This window comes from Neophocaena asiaeorientalis, unplaced genomic scaffold (assembly GCF_003031525.2).
Source record: "Neophocaena asiaeorientalis asiaeorientalis breed wild unplaced genomic scaffold, Neophocaena_asiaeorientalis_V1.1 scaffold105, whole genome shotgun sequence".
Taxonomy (NCBI): domain Eukaryota; kingdom Metazoa; phylum Chordata; class Mammalia; order Artiodactyla; family Phocoenidae; genus Neophocaena; species Neophocaena asiaeorientalis.
In genome coordinates this window covers 1,870,173-1,891,427 of record NW_020172162.1, presented here as the reverse complement: position 1 = coordinate 1,891,427, position 21,255 = coordinate 1,870,173, and the positions used below count along the sequence as shown (strand labels likewise).

The following is a 21,255-nucleotide window of genomic DNA, read 5'->3' as shown; positions in this document are numbered from 1 at the left end:
ATACAATTTTGTCATTTTTCCAGTACTTTCTGACTCACATACATTAGATCACTGTTTTTACTCTGTGTGTTACCTTTCAGTCTGGTCATCATTGGCATGGAATGGGTGTAGGGCATAGGATAACTTGTCTCAGGAGCTGTCATAGAATTTCTTGCTGCCGATTTTTAAATCTGTGTTATTTACACTAAAAGTATAAATAATGTTGCCATTTATCATTGCTGTTTTATCACTGTAAATCTGTCAAATCATAGTATCTTAAGCATCTGTATAATTTTACATTTTTTTTGGAAAAACCCATTCCTTTTCAAGCTAGTGTTTTTCATTGGCCTCAGGTCTAATGTTTCACGGTGGTCCCTGGTAGCCAATCTTTGAAGTTTAAAGATTACCGATCTCCAGACTGCAATAGCTTTTCCTTAACTTTACCAAAAATATTCAGAGGTTACTAGAGTTCTTATTCAAATACGGAAATTTTTGCTGCACTTTATGACCACGCTGCTGGGATTCTACCAGCTGGACGTGCTTGTGCGTTACACTTTGTTTCTTGTGAGCTAGCTTGCTGTGCATATTGAATGTTGACCCGTTTGAGTATGCTAAAAGACAGTATCATACAATAATGGTTTTAGATTCCAAAATAAAGATGAATGTTTTTCTCATAAAAAAAAATTGTACGAATGTGAAGTGAGATCCTGCTAGTGCTCACTGCTTCCTTTTTCCTTTTATGATTTTCACTAATCAGCAGCAGACTTATCCACAGAATGAGATAAAGTTAGTCAAAGAGCAAATATTCTGGAATGGAAAGTATAAGCCTCAATCCAAAAGGAAAACATAGGGTACCAATATGATCAGAGAAAAATGGAAGCAAGTAGCAAATACTTGGCTAATGTCAATAAAATGAAAAGTGCCATTTTAGTAAGGCAGAAAAAATAGTAATCTTTCAGTTACTTAAGGATTAAAAAACCCACTGACTTGTGTTTTTTCAAAAGAGGTTGATCTGAATATGATTGCTCACATTAAAAGTGTTTATTCATCTATTCAGTTTGGGGATTTTCCCTCTTGATGTTTTGACAGACTGATGTGAGCTTCAGTGAGCAAAGGGATCAAAATGCCAGGAGTGCTAAGCTGTGAAGAAGATAAGTGTGGTAAGAGCAGTAAGCCATAGTAGTTTTCACAGACAAGACCAATGCATGGTCTCTGCAGTGGGCTCAAGTGAGCTACTGATCTTTACGTCCAGGTTTGAAAGTAAGTTTTATCAAGCCATTTCCCATTTTTACCTCCTTGTTCATTATTACACCAGCGTCATAACTGTATTTCTCTACTCCAGTCCCAGGTAAGTCAAGCTTCTGATACCCAGAGAAAGAATAAAAACAGAAATTAGTGCTGGCTTAAATATCTATTTTTGTTTCTTTTTATTTGAATATTTAAATTTTATGGTTTATTAAAAAATTAAATTAATTGTGTGTCTGTCTTTATTTCTAGAAGTTGAAAATGAAATTTACTATAAATCAGGTTACCTATTGGGGAAATCATTAAAATTTCCGTATTCTTACACCTGTCATAAAAGTTTCTCAAAGAAATAACCGACAGGAGGGTTAAAGGAGAACATATGAAAGAAAACTGGAGAGGACCACAAACCTCAGTGTGCTTGTTTAACTCATCCTCGGCAGTGAGCGTCCTAAGAAAATGAAAATGTGTTCTTAAGTTCTTGGCATTGTTTAACTAGGAAGGAATAAATTCAGCCTAAATAAAGTAAATCATTGCTTGTCCTTCATAATGTTGTTTTTCACCTGGATGGCCTAAGTTCATGGATAGAGTGAACTGATAAGGACTTTATGTATCTAAAGACCCAAAGTAGCTTGCTCATAGTTAAAACCGACCTACTAGTCTTTATAGCATGGTGATGTTCAGAACACATTGCAGTCAGTCAGTTGGACGTGAACGCAGGATGGGCTGCTCCTGTTATGTTTATTCCCCCATTCACTGGAAGCTAGGTGGGAATGGGTGGTTTGCTAAGAAAACAATATACAAAGTGTGATATTGAGTGACACTTACTTTTAATGGTTATCTTTCTAGGATATGTTTATATTTTGTAGGCTATATGAGGTTAACATTTTTTTCTTTGAATTTTCAGAAATATAGTTTACATGGGTCATGCCAAAGAATGACAGTCTCATGTTTTATTTATCATACTGTTGATATTTAGGTCTGAGGTAAGTTGGGTTTCCTTTTAGATGTGCCAACACAGTTGAAATAGAAGTGTAGGATCTTGGAGTATGATAGGAAAAAATCAAGTATGACAATATTTATAGTCCATTCCATTCATGGTCAATCACTGGGGTGGAATCAGTCAAAATACTTACCTGTCTCTTGAGTTCTGTCATCCACTTAAGTTTTTATAAATACAGTCATCTCTTGGTCTGAAAGTATTAAAAATTACCGACACGGGTGTTGGAGAGAAGGGAGTCATGCCTCTTTTCAAGTAATTTGAGATTAAATGATTCTTTGTAATAAAAATTCATTTACCACATAGATTTATTTGTCAAATTTTCTCAAACATGAATTACAGATTTGATTCTCCACACTTATTGGCAAATGTAATACTACTGTGGGATCTTAGTAGTCACAATATAGGAACCATAGAGTGAAAAAGCACTCTACTTTTAGATCCTGTAGGTGGTTCATTAAGTATTTAAGTTTTTTAATATTTAACTATTCTTGTCAATTGACAATATGTTGGAATGATCACCAGTGAGATAAAGACTAATCTGAAGATTTAGAAATGTCAGCACGTTTCAACATACTAATTGATTCTTCTGAAAGTGATGAATTTGGCTTTCCCTCTATAGCTTCCCCAGCCCCATATCACAAGAATAAATAAAGCACAACCAGGCTTTTTCCTCTTTGTTTACCATGGTTCTTAGTAGAGTGTCTTGCACATAGTTGGTGCTTTGCAGCTATGTATAAAAAAGAAAAAAATTAACAGGATTATTTAATGATGCTTTAAAATCAATGTTATGTTCTCCTGTTAAAAATACCAGCTATAAAAATAGGAAGGACCTTGTTGTTTAGAAATCAATATACAAAGTGCAGTGAGTGCAGGTTTGCAGTACTGGTGAAGACTGGCTTACTCAAATTGGCTACTTTCAGCAGGAACCACTGTGGATCGGAACCTTGCGTCAGTCCACGTTCATTTTAGTTGTAGCGTAGACCGCAGCACAGATCTTCTGTTTCAACATCACTCTAATTTAAGCAGCCCCTAAAGTTTGAGCTATTCTCATCAAGCGTCTAGAGGTATTTATTAATTCTGGCCTTTTCGTAAATGAGTGGTTTGTGTCTTGCTTTTGCCTTTAGACCTTACTTCTGAAAATGTAATACATTTTTAGCAAGGGAAATGTGTTAGACCTGTGAGCAGTGTTCTTCAAACTGAGGTAGACTCTTAGGACCATGTTTATGAAAAGCTTTAAGAGAAATATTTGTCTTTCAGTCTTTTATATTCAGTGGAAGAGGTATCTGCTTCATGTATTATTTAGAAAATACAGATGAACTTTTCCTTCGTAATGTTTACTGTGGTTTATAATAAATATTTGTATGGTATTTGTTTCTCACACTGAGCATAAACTCCATAAGAGCAGAGACCAGGTCTGTTTGGCCCAGGATTGTATTCTCAGGACCTAGCACTGTGCTGCAACACAGCGGACTATATACTACATACTTGTTGAATAAAAGGTTGGAAAAGTCTGTGTAGTATATCTCCCTTTTAGACTCCAAAGCATATTGATACATTAAAGACTTTGAGAAATTTTAAGGTTAAGAGACCTATTTGATCTAGCACTTCCCAAATTTTCTTGATTATAGGATTTTTCCTCCAGTACCACATCATATTGAACTCTAGTTTGGGGAATACTACATTAAATCGTTATATCCTAATGACCTAGAGTTTAACGCGTAAGGCTTATCCCTCTTTTTCTGACAATCAACTCCATTTGAAAGTAGCTCTTAAGCTTAGGACCCCTCCAAAAAATATCTCGAGTCTATTCATGCCATCCTCTAGCTATGTTCCATTTTTGTCAGTATCATTCTTGAAGTTCATTCACCAAGTGTATAATGAGTAATATATGCCAAGCTATGTGCAAGAAATACAATAGGTTAGAACTCGTCATGGTAATGCTGGGTGGATGGTCTGGCTGCACAGCAGTGCCATAATTTGACGGCACATATAGAGTAAGATGTGGTCAAAGGGCTGGAAACCACAGGGTCTCTTTACAAGACTTCCATCCAAGTATAAAAACTAGGCAAATGGTCAGTCCTTAGGTGTGAAAGTAAGCAGGAATCAGGGATGAATAATTGCTCTCAGGGCGCCTCCATTAAGGTAGGCAAAAGAGCCATGGAGCTGAAATGCGGCATTCCAGGGAAATAATTACCAGAGCTCCAAATGGAAAGGCCAAGCAGAGAGGCTGGCTCCATAGACGAGTGATTTTCTGTGGCACTGGTACATGTGGCAGGCGTTTCTTATCTCTAGGGAGACACTGTACTTGTTTGGGATGTGGTGACTGTATCTTCGTGCTGTCTAATGCGCATTTTCCAAATAAGCTCTGTTGCTGAAAGCTTAAATCCATAATTTGGACGTTGATATTCTTGTTACTCAAAACTGTTGGGTTTTAGCTTTCTTTTACAGAGACAGTAACTCAGTGACCTGTTACCTGTATCTGATCTGTTGTGTGCAGGCCTAGGGAAACATTTCATGCCCTGACTACTAGCCTTTTTCTGCGTAGGCCATCTCAACCATGCCCCCCTTAAGAATTTGATCATTCCTAAGTGCCTGTATTTCAATAGTTCCTTTTGTCATGGTTTTGAAATTAATTAGCATGTGATGCTAATATTCAAGTGTGACACAGAAAGTTATTGATGATACTGCTGACGTGTGAAGGTATCAACTGGAGCCAACTTTAGATGAGGGCTAGACAGGTTGGGGCAGGGGTTGGGGAGGAATATATATATATATAAGCAAATCAGGTAAAAGTTAAGTTACTTTGGGGTTGTACCATGCATGAAACATTCGAATAAAAAAATAGAAATGCCAGATAGGTTGTGATTAGCTGTAGTTCAACTCTAATTCAGATGCATGGTGGACACTTTTCATTCTAGGCAGAATGAAGACCATGCCTTAGTCTCAGAGCATTTAGGATATCTTAGTAAAAACCAACTCTGATTGCTAATTCTGTGTTCTGCATATTCTCCCAAATCTTAAAGAATTCTACATGATTCGTCTATTCAAACATTTGTTGAGCAAGTAGGGTAGTGGATATTTTGAGAGAAAAGACATGGTCTCTGACCTTAAGGGACCTCCGTAAGAGGAGAGAAGACAAAAGTAACTACAACATAATCGTTGGATATTGCAATGAGAACATACAAATAAACCGCTATGAGAAAAATGGAGCTGAGAGAATGATTTACTTTGAGCGAACTAGATGTTATCTTGCTTGACCTCTCAGAAGCATTTGACAGTTCATCACACCTTCATTCTTGAAACACTTTCTTCACTGGACACCACACCCTCCTGGTTTTCCTCCTACCTCAGCCCCTTTCTCAGTTTTCTTTGATGATTCTTTTCTTCACTCCTAAATGTTGCAGTACTCTAGGGCTCAGGCTTTGGTCCTCTTCTCTAGCTACACCCAGCGTGTGAGCTCATCCTGTGGCTTTTAACACCATATGTTTTCTGCAATATTAACTTCTCCTGAGTTCCAGACTTCTACCCAACCACTTACGTGACAACCATCTTAGATGTCTAATAGTTCAAATTTTATTGAGTCAAAGCAGAACTCTTGATTTTCTGCCCATACCTGTAGCTCTCTCTTTCCCATCCTAATAAATGCAACCCAGCCCCAAAGCCTAGTATCTTTTTTCTTTTTAATTAGTTTATTTTTGGCTGTGTTGGGTCTTCGTTGCTGCGTGCAGTCTTTCTCTAGTTGCAGCTAGTGGGGGCTACTCATTGTGGTGGCTTCTCTTGTTGCGGAGCATGGGTTCTAGGCGCACAGGCTTCAATAGTTGTGGCTCGTGGGCTCTAGAGCGCAGGCTCAGTAGTTGTGGCGCATGGGCTTAGTTGCTCTGCAGCATGTGGGATCTTCATGGAGTAGGGCTCGAACATGTCTCCCCTGCATTGGCAGGTGGATTCTTTTGTGTGTGTGTGTGTGTGTGTGGTACGCGGGCCTCTCACTGTCGTGGCCTCTCCCGTTGCGGAGCACAGGCTCCGGACGCGCAGGCTCAGCGGCCGTGGCTCACGGGCCCAGCCGCTCCGCGGCATGTGGGATCTTCCCGGACCGGGGCACGAACCCGTGTGCCCTGCATCGGCAGGAGGACTCTCAACCACTGCGCCACCAGGGAAGCCCGGCAGCTGGATTCTTAACCAGTGCGCCACCAGGGAAGTCCCCTAACCTAGTCATCTTTAATTTCTTTCTCCACATCCATGTCTAGTCCATCAATGAGTCCTAATGAGTCTACCTTAAAATATACCCTGAATGTATTTTTTTTACCACCTCCACTGTTTCCACCAAAGTGTCAGCAATCATTGTCTCCCCTGGACTACTTAACAGTAGCCTCTTATCTGGCCTCTCCTTAAAACATGTGACGTCATGGCAGTTCTTTGATGAAAACATTCCAGTGTCTTTCCAGCCCACCAAAATAGATCTAAAGTTACCAAGTTCTGCTTGATCTGATCCCTGCTTCTGACCTCATCACCCTCTGCCTCCACTACTTTATTATGTCTATACTGGCCTCCTTCCCCACCTTGTCCTTTAAACACACTAAGATGGTTCTCCCTCTGGGGATTCTGCATGGCTATGTAGCTAACAGTTATTGAGTGTTTACTACAGTGTTCCAGGCACTGTTCTAAGTGCTTTTCAGGTATTAACTCATTTAGTTTCAGAGCTGTATGAGGTAGTTACTGATATTATCCCCATGGGGAAACTGAGGCACAGGAAAATTAAGTTACTATACTAGCATCGTGAGGTGGGTAATAGATCTAGGATTTAAACCCAGGTGGAACGGGCCAGGTCCACACTCTCACCCACTTTCTGCAATTGCCTTAGCTTACCTTTGGTCTCACAACAGAGTGTAAGCTCCATGAGGGCAGGGACATTCTTCTCTTCATCCTCTTACCTCTAATGATGCCTGACATATTGCAGGGCCTTATTGAATATTTGTTGAATGCGTAAGTTTCTAAAGCTTCTATTTGAGTAGGTTAGGAAAAGCCTCATTGAAGAAGGCTTTTGAGCTGGAACTTGAAGAAAGGGAAATTCTTTTTTCAAGAAATTGGGAAAAGAGGGAAGGAAAGTGAGATACAGATATAGATATTCATACAGAGAGAGGTATATGAATAAAACCTCAGAAAAAAGATTGTCCAATTGGGCTAAGTCACTTGCAGGAGAGAAGGAAAGATATGACAGGAAAGGTCTGTTCTGAGAAGATTATAGAAAGCCTTGAGTACCAGGCTAAGGAGATGAGATTTTATCTGGTGTGCAATGAGAGCCACTGAATATTTTTAGTAGTTAGATCATATGTTTAGAGTAACCTTTTGAGATGATGACTCTGGTAACATCTTGTAGAGAGATTTAGTATAGGCTGAGTCTGGGAGACCAATGAGAGAAAGGCTGCCATGATCGAGTCACTAACATCTCTTGACCATCACAGTAATCTCAAAAATGGAGTTCCTGCATCCACTCCTGGCCCTGCAATTCCTTTCTCCATCTGGCAGCCAGAAAGATCATTTAAAGCTTCAGCTCAGGTCTTATGATATTGTGATTTATAATAAGAAATACATATTTGGTCTTTTTGTCCTTTCCGGCCCAGAGCTCCTAAAACTGGGAATTTCCTAGTGATGAGAGCAATCACGATATCTTTCGTTATGTTATTGATGACTTTTGAACCACACCTAAAGATGGGGGCTGGTTGCTGGGAGAACCAGTCATGTGATTAGAGGTTTGGAACTTTCAGTCCTACCCTGCCTTGACCTCCAGGGAGGAGAAGAGAGGCCGGAGATTGAATCAGTCACCATTGGTCAATGACTTAATCGGTTATGCCTAGTTAACGAAGCCTCTGTAAAAACCCAAAAGCTTCCTCAAGCTTCCTCGTGGGTGAGTTCATGGACATTTGGAGAGAATGGCGCCTCTTCCCGCATGCCTTGCCCTATGCACTTCTTTTATCTGCTGGTTCCTGGTTTATATACTTTTATAATAAACTAGAAAACAAAATGTGACTCTGAGTTTTGTGAGGGGTTCTAGCGAATTAAGTGAAAAGAAGCGGGAGTGGTGGGACCTCCTGGTCTACAGCTCTTGGTCGAAGGCCAGGCAGCAGCGTGGGCTGGTGATTGGGGTCTGAGGTGTGGCCGGAGGGAGGAGGCAGTCTTGTGGGACTAAACCCTTAGTTCTGGAAGGTGATGCTACTTCTGGGCAGATGTGTCAGAATTGAGTTGAATTGTAGGATTCTCTGCTGGTATCTAGAAAATCGCTTATTGGTGGTGTGGGGAACATCCCCCTCCCCGGACGTTGACGTTGGTACAGAACTATTTTAGGTCCATTTTCTCCTCTGCTTGAAATCTTGAAATGGCTTCCTGTTGTCTTTAGGGAACTCCAAAATCCGTACTATACACAGGCTTTGCAAGATCTGGCTTCTCCCCAATAGATTTATTCCCCATTACTCTTCCTTTTCTTCATGATCCAACCATACTATACGTCTTTCAGATTCTCAAAGCATGAAGCTCTCTATTAATACAAACTCTTGCCTTGACTATTCCTTCTCCCTGGAATGTCCTCTCCCACCACCCGCTTTTGCTTGCTAATTCCTACTTATCCTTTCTCTCAGTTCCTCAGGACTTTCCTCTGTAACTGCACAATCCCTTCCTGGTAGGGTTGCTAGATGTAGCAGATTAAAATACAAGATGCCCAGTTAAAGTTGAATTTCAGATAAACAAGAACTAATTTTTTAGTATAAGTATATCCCTTGCAATATTTGGGGCATACTTCTACTAAAAAAATTTAGTTGTTTATCTGAAATTTATCTTTAACCGGACATCTTGTATTTTAACTGGAAACCCTGCTTTCCAGCTAGATTTGGTTATTCTCTCCCCTAGCTCACTCTTTACTTTTCCTCAGTATTTATCTCCCTGTATTCATTGATCCACATCTGTGATACCTGATAGGCTGTAAGTACCACGAGGGCAGGGATGAGTCGTCTTTGTTCACCAATGCCTAGCACAGTGCAATAGCATGTCATAGGCCCTCAATAAATATTAAATGAGTGAAAACAATAAGAGGCTATTAGAGTTCTAGAGGGAGGCCAGGACTGAAGATACTGTCTGGGAAGTTTTCTGCGTGGAGGTGACCTTTGAAGCAGGAGCAAGTGGAGGAAGTGAAGAACACAGCAAAGGTATGGAGTGGAAAGAGAAGACCCTGGGCTAAGCTGAGGGGAATGCCCCTGCTTGGGTGGAAAAAAGAGGAAGAAGGGCCAGAGACAATAGAGCCAGAGAAAGAATTCATAACCTGCAGAGGGATCTAGGGAAATCACAGGGACCAGGCCTTTGGATTTGGCAGTTAAATACTTGGGACCTTCAAGAGAGCTAATTCGGGTCTGATAGCTCTCAGGTTGCATGCAGACTAATCTTGAGAAATTTAGTGATGGGGAAAAAAAAGGGTGTAGCTGAGCCATTAACATGGTGGAGAGAAAATGTGTCTGTGTGTGTGTGTGCTTTATGCATAAGGGAGACCTCAGTGTGTTCATAGGTGAAAGGGGAGGAATCAGTGGAAAATGACAGCGGTCATCCTGGAGGAAGAAGTGATAGATGGTCTTGGAGCAAGTGGAGGGGGTGGACTCAGAAAAGAGGAAGGATGTTTCGCAAGTAAGAGGAGGAGGGTGGGACCAGTGATTATTAATTTCAGTCATTTCTGATAAGTGTGACTCTCTGGTCTCAAAAAATAAAAAAGTCACATTGTCCTTATTACTAAAGATTATATCCAGTGTTCACTAAAGAGTATAACCTGAATTTGAACATAATTAAGGTTTCTTAGCCCAGCAGCTTTTCGAACTGTGACAAGCATGGGAATCACTGCCTGTTTAAATGCAGATTGTGAAGAGGAGGTGGGACAGGGCCTGATGTTCTGCATTTCCAACAAACACCCCAGGGATGCGGTTGCTGCTGTCTTAGACCTTCCATCTTTGCTTCCAGGACGCTTTTTTTTTTTTTTTGCAATGGCAGCTGAATGTAAATGTTTTACATTGGCCTAACCTTGTAATGGAATTTATGCGAGAAATACTGAACACCCTTTCTTCTGAAGTTAGCTGAAATAAGGTTGAAATACATCTTACCACAAATGTGTTCTAAAGAACTCAGAATGCTCATGTGTATCTCAAACATTAATTTTCTCAGTACTAAGAAGGAGTTGTCTTCAGAATTTGAAACCATATTGTTTTGGAATATTAGAAAACGAAATGGCTTAAAAGCAGAATGTGATCTTGATGAAATATTTATCTGTAGTGATTATTATTATTTACATTTTATTTTATTTTTGGCTGCGTTGGGTCTTTGTTGCTGCACGCGGGCTTTTCTCTGGTTGCAGCGAGCAGGGGCTACTCTTCATTGCGGCGCGTGGGCTTCTCATTGTGGCGGCTTCTCTCGTTGTGGAGCACAGGCTCTAGGTGCACGGGCTTCAGGAGTTGTGGCTCACGGGCTCTAGAGCGCAGGCTCAGTAGTTGTGGCGCATGGGCTTAGTTGCCCCGCGGCATGTGGGATCTTCCTGGACCAGGGATCGAACCCATGTCTCCTGCATTGGCAGGCGGATTCTGTTTTGTTTTGTTTTGTTTTTTTGCGGTTCGCGGGCCCCTCACTGGGGTGGCCTCTCCCGTTGCGGAGCACAGGCTCCGGACGCGCAGGCTCAGCGGCCATGGCTCACGGGCCGAGCCGCTCGGCGGCATGTGGGATCTTCCCGGACCGGAACACGAACCCGCGTCCTCTGCATCGGCAGGCGGACTCTCAACCACTGCGCCACCAGGGAAGCCCGGCAGGTGGATTCTTAACCACTGCACCACCAGGGAAGCCCTATAGTGAATTATTGATCAGTTATTTTTTTGAGGGATAATACTGTTTGTTGATTCACAGGGACTTCTCAATCTTTTCTACAAGTGTTTTTAGGGTACTAGTATGATTCATTATTAATGGTCTAGATATACTTTTTAAATGTTAACATTTAGCAAAGTAATGCTTTTTTTCACGAATAAGATCTTTTATTTGTCATCATTAAAAGTGTAAATTTTAAACAGATTCGTGTACTACTGGTTCATATCCACCAGCTCGTTCGACTTTAGCACCTGTCTCATCTGCAGAAGCTTTTCCAGAACTACTACCTTCACCATGTGACACTCCATGAGTTTTCCCAATTCAAACTTGGGCTTCTTCAGCATTTTTACTTTCCTAACGAAGACATCATAGAGCAGATAAGTAGACTGGCAAGCCTTTTCTGTGTCTTTTCCAGTGCTGTCTGGAATCAATTTATTGACCACTTCTTTCAAGTCATTTGTCTTCGCCTCTTGGGTCATGGTTTCCATCATCTTCTTCCGGATTTGGCAGACCTGTTGGTTCTGGGCATAAGAGGTCTTACGAATCTGACTGTTACATTTTTTAGTAAAACCCACACAGAATAGACGAAGCAAATAACCATGGGTAGTCTTGACACCAATGTGAGTTTCAACCATGGTCTGCCATTTTTTGACCATGGAGCACATTTTCTCACAGGTAAGATCCGTGCCATGGAAATCAGGCAATTTTTTGCCCTGAACATCTTCAGTAATTAGCTTGAATTTTCTAAATGTAACTTCATCATTCTGCAGATCAGCAAGGCTCACTTCAAAAACAGAATCCGGGGGCTTCCCTGGTGGCGCAGTGGTTGAGAGTCCGCCTGCCGATGCAGGAGACGCGGGTTCGTGCCCCGGTCCGGGAAGATCCCACATGCCGTGGAGTGGCTGGGCCTGTGAGCCATGGCCACTGAGCCTGCGCGTCCGGAGCCTGTGCTCCGCAACGGGAGAGGCCACAGCAGTGAGAGGCCCGCGTACTGCAAAAAAAAAAAGAATCCTTAAGGTCATCAGATGTGATTTTTGAGTTTTTGTGACTAGTGTTTTCCCAATATTTCTTACATTGACACATAGCTAGTGCTTTCACATCATACCAATCTTTCTTAGAAAATGAGTCAACCACTTTCTTCTTGGCTCCCTTTTTGCCACTTTCGTAAGGTGCTTGTTCTTGCCAACCACCGTGGTGCTGCTCAGAGAGCCAAAAAGCCAGTGTAATGCTTTTTAACAGAAAACTGCAATATAATGTAAGCATGCTGTTTACAAAATAACTATAGGACTTATTTTTTAATCATTAATTCCTAGTTTTGAACGCATGAACTATGATGAATGTCTTCCTCTTTCAATCCCATCAGCATACTTCTGTCACTTCATGTAAAAGTTTATTTGAGATGATGTTAAAAGCCAGGACTAGACAGGTGGAATAGCCTGCCTGTCACCCGATGTGGGTCAGATCCTGCAGAAAGCAGAGGCTCAAAGGTAATCAAGCATAGATCAGAAAAGGAGATTATTATAACCTGAAGACAAATTTCAAAATTTTCTTCCTCTGGAATCATTTTTAAGTTTCGGGACTTCCCTGGTGGTCCAGTAGTTAAGAATCTGCCTTCCAATGCAGGGGACGTGGGTTTGATCCTTGGTCAGGGAACTACGATCCCACACGCTGCGGGCAAGTGAGCCCGCGCACCACAACTATGGAGCCTGCATGCTCTAGAGCCCGCACACCACAACTAGAGAGCCCACACGCCACAACTACTGAGCCCGCGGGCTCTGGAGCCCACGCGCCACAACTAGAGAGAAGCCTGCGTGCTGCAGCAAAAGATCCCACATGCTGCAATGAAGATCCCGCGTGCTGCAACTAAGACCTGACTCAGCCAAATAAATAAATTTTTTTTTAAGTTTTCTTCATTTGTAATACTTTGTACACGTGCAAAATGCAAAAGGTTCCAAGCGTGTACGGTGAAAGTCTCCTCCCTCCCATGCTGTCTTCACAGAACTCCCCTTTGTCAACCAGTATCTTGTGTCTATTTCAGAAAACAGCTTTACTTTGTATGTTTAATATTTCCTATTAATACATATAGTCTGCACTATTCTTAATAGCTACATAATTGGATATGATTTTCCATAATTTCCCCCAAATTTGAATTTTTCTTCATAAAGAAAGGTACATGCAACTGAATATATTGAGCATTTAGGACCATTAAGGAGGAATGTCAGTAGATGCCTACAGGGAAATTCAACATCCCTCTAAACTGTTTCCTTATATTTGTAGAGACCGTATCAAAAGCTTGAAGCCCCTGCTAACTCTCCATTCTTACAATTCTAGGAGCCCCTGCTGGGTTTAACAGGACGCTAGAACAGAGCAAAGAGGAGATGCCATTCACTCCTTCGTATCAGCAGACCTACCGGTTAATACCATCAAGAAATGCTCCAAGGCACTTCCATGCCTGTGGGTGAACATTAGAACCATTCCAAACCAATGCTAAGATCTGCACGCTTTCCAGAAGACCTCTGATGGTGCAGGACAATCATCACCATGCACAAAATGCAAATCCAGTGGGCGCCTGGGAGACCTCACATGGCGGTAGTGGTTCTGGAGTTCAAGTGGAGTTCCAGCAGGACTTTGTTTATCTAGTCTCTCATCTATTCAATACACATTTATGAACATTTACTGTGTTCCAGGCACAGTTCTGCTCCTAGGGGTATGAGAAGAGAGACAAGGTTCTTGCCTTCGGGGAGCTTACATTCCAGTGGGGAAGAGCTGGCTCCACCTCACCAAAGCCAGCCAGTCTTTGTCTTCTTTCCTCATTCTGGTCTTTGCTTTCTCTCATCACCAGTCTACCATTTCTAGTCAACCTGCAAACCTGCATTCTCTGCTCTTCGTTTCGTCACCCCGGATGCCTTGCCTGTGTATATGCATCTATTCATCTCCCATGTGTCTAAGTGTCTTCTTTGTGCCCAGCAGGGTCCGAAGCTCTTTGTGGGCACTCCATAAAAGTGACTGAATGAAGGCCCGGCTCTTGGCATTAAGGCTGAACTTTTTTTAAAGTAAGCTTTTAATTTTAAAACGTTTTTTTATTCACAGAATAGTTGCAAAGATAATGTACAGAGTTCCCGTACACCCCTCAGCCAGCTCCTCCTGTCATTAGCACCTGACATTACAATGGTATATTTGTCACAATTAATGAACCAATACTGATACGTTGTTATTAACTAAAGTCTATATCTTACTCAGATTTCCTTAGCTTTTCCACTGATATCCTTTTCCTCATCTAGGATGCCACACCACAAGTGGTTGTTGTGTCTCCTTAATCCCTCTGGTCTGTGACAGTTTCCAGTCTTGTTTCTCATGGAGTTTTGACAGATTTGAAGAGCTCTAGTTAGGTATTTTGTAGAATGCCCCTCTAGTTGGGTTTCCCTGATGCTTTTTTTATGGTTGCACTGGGGTTGTGGGCTATTGGAGGAAGCCAGCAGAGGTGAAGTGCCCTTCTCACATCTTGTCGGGGTACATGCCATCCACATGATGGGACAGTAAAATCAATCTTGAACACCTGGCCAAGGTACAGTTTGCCAGCTTTCCTCACTGAAGGTGACCCTGTTCCCCTTTTACCTACTCTGTTGCTTGGAATCAAGTCACTAAGTGCCTTCCCCCTCCCCTCAAGGGGGTAGGGGGTGGGGAGAATTAAGCTCCACCTCCTGGAGGGTAGTATTTATGTACATCATTTAAATTCTTCTGTAAGAAAGATGTAATTCTCCCCCTCTTCATTTATTTATTTAGTCAACCACTTATATCAGTATGGACTCTCATGCATATTTATGTAAAGATTTGGGTTATAATCTGATACTAGGCTATTTATTTTGCTGCTCAAATTGTTCCAATTTTGGCCATTGGGAGTTCTTTTTAGGTTGGCTCCTGTGTCCCTTTGACATGCCCCATCCTTTCGTTTTTTGAGTATTTCTTTCCTTTCTGGCACTACTGTATATTTCCTGCCCCAGCCTTAGAATCAGCCATTTCTCCAAGGAACCCCAGTTCCTTTTATTGGGGAGGCCTGTTTTTCAGTCCAGACCTCAGCATCACTTACCCACCCACTCAGTCAGCCTGTCAAGGAATACGTAGGTATATTCTTCTCTCATGCTGATCATTGAACCAGATGTGGGATATACAGTGGGGAACAGAGCATACAAGTCCCTGCCTTTAAAAGCTAGTGATGTGGCCTACGAGACAGACAATGAGCAAGTCTCAACAAAGAAATACGTAATTATAACTTTGATACGTGCTTCAAAGGGAAGGGACATGGCCCTCGGATGAAAAATAACCTAAGTCAGGGACCTGGGTTGCATCAGGTGGCCAGAGAGGCCCCCCATGGGTAGCTAACATTTAGATAGAAAGTAGATGAGAACGATTCAACCATTCAAAGAGTAGAGGGAGGAGTGTTTTCAAACTGCAGGTTAGTGGGTCATGGCTAGCTTTTTAAAAAAAGGACAGAACATACCAGAAGTATTATCATGTAAAACTAATGTTGCCTTTATTAATAGGTTGATGTATTTACTGGTTCATGGTATAAAATATTTCTTACAGGGGAGTATTGTCAAAAAAACAAGTTGAAAGCAACTGTTTTAGGAGGAAATAAAGGCAGATTGAAAGCTCTGAAAAGAGAAAAAGCCGTAACATACTTGAGGATCTGAAAGGAGGCCAGTGTGACTGGGGAGTGAGCCTAGGGTGTGAGAAAAGGCTGTAAATGTAGGGAGGTGCGCAGCCCTCGAACAGGGCCAGGGCCCAGGAAGCCTCAGTATTTTCATTAAGGAGCAATGGGAAGTCATTGGAGGGTTTCAAATGGGGAAGTGTTGATATTTAAGAAGATCTTTTAGGCTCCTATGTGGAGAATGGAAGGAGAGGGCAAATGAGGAAGCCGGAGCCAGTCAGCGAGAAGGGTCGTACAGAGGGAGGCCCAAGCAAGAAGAGTCACTAGGACATGCGTTCACATTCCATTGTCAGTCTTGTACTCCCAGCCACTAGAACAATGCCTGGAACACAGAAGACCTTCAGTGTATACATGTTGAATGAATAAGTTACATGATTGTAGTAAAGACGGAGAGAAGTGGTTGAGTCAAGACATGTTTGGAAACTGGCAAGTCTTGCTGATAGATTGGGTCTGGGCAGAGTGAGAGCCCTCCCTCACACACCACCCTGCCAGTGCTGACATTTGCTTTCTTTCTCTGCTTTGGGCAGTTACAGGATCCTTTAACTGTTTAGACTGTGTTTCTACCTCTGTGCTTAGTCATAGTGGCCAGAAGTGGAAATAACAGAATTTTTCAAGAGAAACTGAGATTGAGTAGAATCACAAAGAACAGTTCTTAGCACAGATTTTCAGACCCACAGATTTTATAATCTTTGATACCAAATCTCTGAAATTCTGTGAGCACCAATCACTAGCAAATAAAGATCCTCAGAGGGGCACCAAACTTCCTGGCGTTTTAGCATTCTGACAGGGAGCTGGCTGGGGGCCGAGGGTAATCGTGTATAGCTATGTGCCAAAGACCCTTCTCCCACCCGATTTTATGTCTTATTAAAATATATTGTGGCCAAATCCTTTCTTGATACTCCTTTTCTTGACAGTGCTGATGCCTGAGGTCTGCAGCTGGCTGCCCACTTGGCGACTGGCTTCCTCAGCGGAGGGCAGCCACCTGTCACTGTGGAGGGACTGGGACAAGGACAGGCCTAGACAGAGCCAACATGGAGCAGAAAACAGGAGGAGCCAGACCCCAGGAACAGAAAAATGTGAGTCCTCTCTGGAAAGTCGGGCACCAGAGATGGGCGTGCTCCAGAAATGCTGATGAATTTTGAAGGGTTGGTCCTTTTGGTCAGATGGGTTTCATGCTCTTCTGAGAAACCAAAGCAACCATCAGATGTTACTGGGAGTGATGCCAGTGGTGTTTGCGTTGGTTAAGAATTTTCATATGACAGAATAACAAACTCAAACTGGCTTAAGCAAACAAAGGGATTGTGTTAGTTTATGGCCTGAGAACTCCAGCACGCAGTCTAGAATTTAAATCTTTCTCACGATACCAGCTCCATGTCCGTTTTGTTTAGAGCACTGCCTCTTCTGTGTGTCGGCTTCATCCTCAGGCTGGCACTTCTCTTGGTGGCACAAATGGCTGAGGGAATTTTGAACCTTGTATTCTCCAGTACACCATCCAGGAGAAGGGGGATTGTCCCCTCTGGTAAACCCACAGAGGGCTGAGGAAGCTTTTTTTCCAGAAGCCCTAGGAAACATTTCCTCAAATCCCACTGGCCTGAATCGGGCTGTATGCCCACGCCTGAGCCAATCACCATGGCCAGGTGATGGATACTCTCTGGCTTAAGCACATCAGGGCTACCCCTGGGAGCTGGATGTATCCAGCTGTTAGAGAAGGGGGGGACAGTGAGGGGGTGGGTGGTTCCCTCAAGGCAAAATGTGGGTGCTGTGGCAGGAAAAGGGAGGAGAGGGACGCTGGGGAGGCAACCTGTGTATGTTTACTACATCAACATCATTATTATCGTGATAAAGGCCAAACTGGAGGCAGTGCAGATATAGATAAGGAAAGCTTTGTTCAGAACCCCAGTTCTGCCTGCTTCTAGGTGAGTGACTTAACCTCTTCAGGTCTCAGTTTCTTTATCTGAAAAGATGTGGATGAAAATACCTCAGGGAGGGTAAAATTCATATATCTAATTATGTCATATATATATATATCTCAAAATATATCAGGTTATATATTTGAAAAAGTAAAAACAAAATGAGGTACTTTTTGTATTTTCTCAAAGTGGCAATTACAGTCAGTCCTGTAGAAGCCAAGACTGAGCCCATGTTTCGGCCTAGTAGGACGGCAGGTGGAAGGAAGGCTTTCCTGGCCACCGAGTGTTGGGCAAGTCAGGGCCCATCTCGTGTCTTCATGGCGAGAAAGAAGTTTCACTGGTTCAGAACCAAACTTAAGCAGCAGGTGTTCAGGGATGGGGTGTTGAAGTTTCAGCTTTGATTTTTCTATGAAATCGTTCAGGTTACTAAAATGTCGGCCCTATTCTCTTGTTTAAGAACTGGTTTCATTTCTAATGACACAGCACCATCATGCCATTCCTTGATTTAGTCACGAGAACCAAAACTAATGTGTGGCTAGTTTCATGTCGTTTTTATAGCAGTTAGTACAGAGAACAACAGGCTCTTGTAAAAACAGATGTATTTGCTATCTGTTTCTCTATCTGCTGCCTCTCAAGCTCAAAACCCTATTTCTAAGATGGCGTGGTCCTCTGGTTGGGCCTTGTGGGAGAGGCTCCTGTAAGCTGCTCTTCTCAGTGGGAAACCTTTTCATAAGAAACAAGAGTCCCAGCCCCCAAACATTATAAGAATTGTAAAGGGGTGTCAGAAAGAGACCTTTCACCTTTTGAGAGAAGATTCGCTTGGCATTAATGTCTACTGTGAACCCAGAGGAGGGGGTTTTATTTTATTTTATTTTTCTTTATATCTTTATTGAAGTATAATTGCTTTACAATGATGTGTTAGTTTCTGCTTTATAACAAAGTGAATCAGTTATACATATACATATGTTCCCATATCTCTTCCCTCTTGCATCTCCCTCCCTCCCACCCCTCCAGGTGGTCATAAAGCACCGAGCTGATCTCCCTGTGCTATGGGGCTGCTTCCCACTAGCTATCTATTTTACGTTTGGTAGTGTATATATGTCCATGCCACTCTCTCACTTCGTCCCAGCTTACCCTTCCCCTCCCCATATCCTCAAGTCCATTCTCTATGCCTGCATCTTTATTCCTCTCCTGACCCTAGGTTCTTCAGAACTATTTTTTTTTTTAGAATCCATATATATGTGTTAGCATACGGTATTTGTCTTTCTCTTTCTGACTTACTTCACTCTGTATGACAGACTCTAGGTCCATCCACCTCATGATCCTTCTTCAAGGCCTTGTGGTATTAACATGAAAAAGTGAGCATATATTTAGCATTCCTGGAAAAAGCATGGCCTTCCTATTAATGCTAATACTCTCATAATGACACCACAGCCAGTCTCCTCACAGAGGCTTTATCATCTACAGTGTCTCTATAGGCAGGTTAGATAACAAATGTTTACAGATGAGGAAACAGAGACATCGATGGCTTCAGAGAGAGAGTGTTGTGGAATTTAATTAGAGTCCTGGGCTAACCTCTGCTGTGTAATTGCTTGATCTCTCTGTGGTTCCTCACATATAAAATGCAAATAATAATAATAATAAAATCCCTCATGGGTGGTAGTGAGGATCATGTAAACGAATGCATGTAAAGTGTTTACACCAGCACCTGGCACATAGTTTTCACTCGATAAATGTTTGTTGCTGTAATTATCATTACCTTCACTATCCTTTTTTCTCAATCGCAAGTTAAATGACCTTGCCTCTTTGACTCACACGTATACAACCTACCTACTGGGTCTCCCCCCAACCTCAGTTATTCATTTGATCTTGATCTCAGTTTGTTGAATGTTGAATATTGAAGTGAATTTCATGTTATGTGGATCCAACTCACCTGGGAGACCAGATTGGGCAGTTATGCCTCCTGTTCTTTGCTTTGATTCGGAGCCTGTGCTATGCTGTAGTCAAGCCCAGGTCATCTTCTTGGCCCAGTTTTAAATGTTTCATCCAGTTCAGCCAACATCATTTCACTTAATTCCTGCATTTAAAAAAATTTCCACATGGGAACATTGTCAAGAAAGCCTTTCTGTAGTTCATTTCTTTTTTTTTTTTTTTTTTCGGTACGCGGGCCTCTCACTGTTGTGGCCTCTCCCATTGTGGAGCACAGGCTCCAGACGCGCAGGCTCAGTGGCCATGGCTCACGGGCCCAGCCGCTCCACGGCATGTTGGATCCTCCCAAACCGGGGCACGAACCCGTGTCCCCTGCATCGGCAGGCAGACTCTCAACCACTGTGCCACCAGGGAGGCCCTGTAGTTCATTTCTTTATCTTAATTCATTCTTTGTTTCTTTCAACCAATATTCTTTACTGTGTTCACCTGAGCAGTCCCCTAATATTGCTGGTATTTATTGCTTCGCATATGTACATCTTGTCCCTTCTCTCAGATTGTGAATTTCTTGAGGCCAAAAGCCATCGCTTCTATTTCTTTGCCTGCAAGACCGTGGGCAGGTCTGCCTGGGGATTAACTTGTGGAAGGGCTGTGACTGCATCTATGGATCTCCCTGATCCTTTCCCTCTGCTTACAGCCTCTTTCTTTTCTCCTAAGTGTCTCACTAGGCCTTAAGCAAGCAGAGACGTAGATTTCATTGTCAGGGCTGATCTGTCCTGTATTTGGGGCTTTGAAGGTGATACACCCAGGGGCGTCCTTGGACTAGGCCTCCAACACCCTCTGTTGGTGTATGTGTTGGCAAATCACCTGCCATTTCCTCCAGCAAACGATCACATCTCCCATTCATGTCTCATTGTGTTTTCCTTGGTTTAATCTCTCTCCTCCTACCCACAGTCTTATCCTGCTTTTCCCTGATTCTCTTGCAGGCCTGTCCCATTTCCTGGCCTCTGTTCGTGCATTGGCCATTACTCTTGTTCGACCCTTCTGTGTGCCTCACTTTGGTTTCTGTTCCCCCTGTTCTTTTTCTTTCACTTTCCCCCACCCACCAGCCCTTTTTAACAGTGTCATCATGACTTACAGTTTGGGAACATGGCCCTCGCCATCTCCCACATTACACAGCCGCCCCAGCTTTCGTTTGCCCAGCATCCCTCCCCTGAGCCAGTTCAGCAGGACGGAAGCTCTGCCACGGCCAGACGCCAGCACCAACTCTTACTGTGAGCCCTGCTTCATGCCCGTCTGCGGAAGCAGGGGCGGGGCTGAAGATGGAGGCCACAGAGAAGGACCCCAGACCTCTCCTCAGCTTCTGCTGGGATGTGTGAGTTGGGTGTGACCCCAAGACTCAGAACAGCTTCGCTCTGTGAAAGCGCGAAACAGGGAGGGTTCTCTGAAAGGAATGGTCTGGGCTGCGGGGAAGAGGTGGGGTAGCACATGTGACAGAGACCCAGGAGGTTTCTTGTGCTGACATGACTTGGCCTCCTAATCCACAAAACTCAGCTGAAACACCCAAGCCAATGAATAACAGGGTCCCGGCCATAAGCAGAAAACGCTCT

At 42.8% G+C, this 21,255-nt stretch overlaps 1 protein-coding gene across 1 annotated transcript in view; it reads right to left on the bottom strand.

Annotated features, from left to right (window-relative positions):
* Positions 1-11,296: 11,296 nt before the first annotated feature.
* The window catches only part of LOC112406517 (40S ribosomal protein S3a-like), a 30,031-nt gene continuing 20,072 nt past the window's right edge, over positions 11,297-21,255 (bottom strand). The window contains 6 exon segments of the mRNA XM_024755328.1: positions 11,297-11,397; positions 11,400-11,907; positions 12,094-12,180; positions 12,182-12,261; positions 12,264-12,329; positions 16,709-16,825. Of these exon segments, the coding sequence (XP_024611096.1) occupies positions 11,297-11,397; positions 11,400-11,907; positions 12,094-12,180; positions 12,182-12,261; positions 12,264-12,329; positions 16,709-16,825 (959 nt within the window).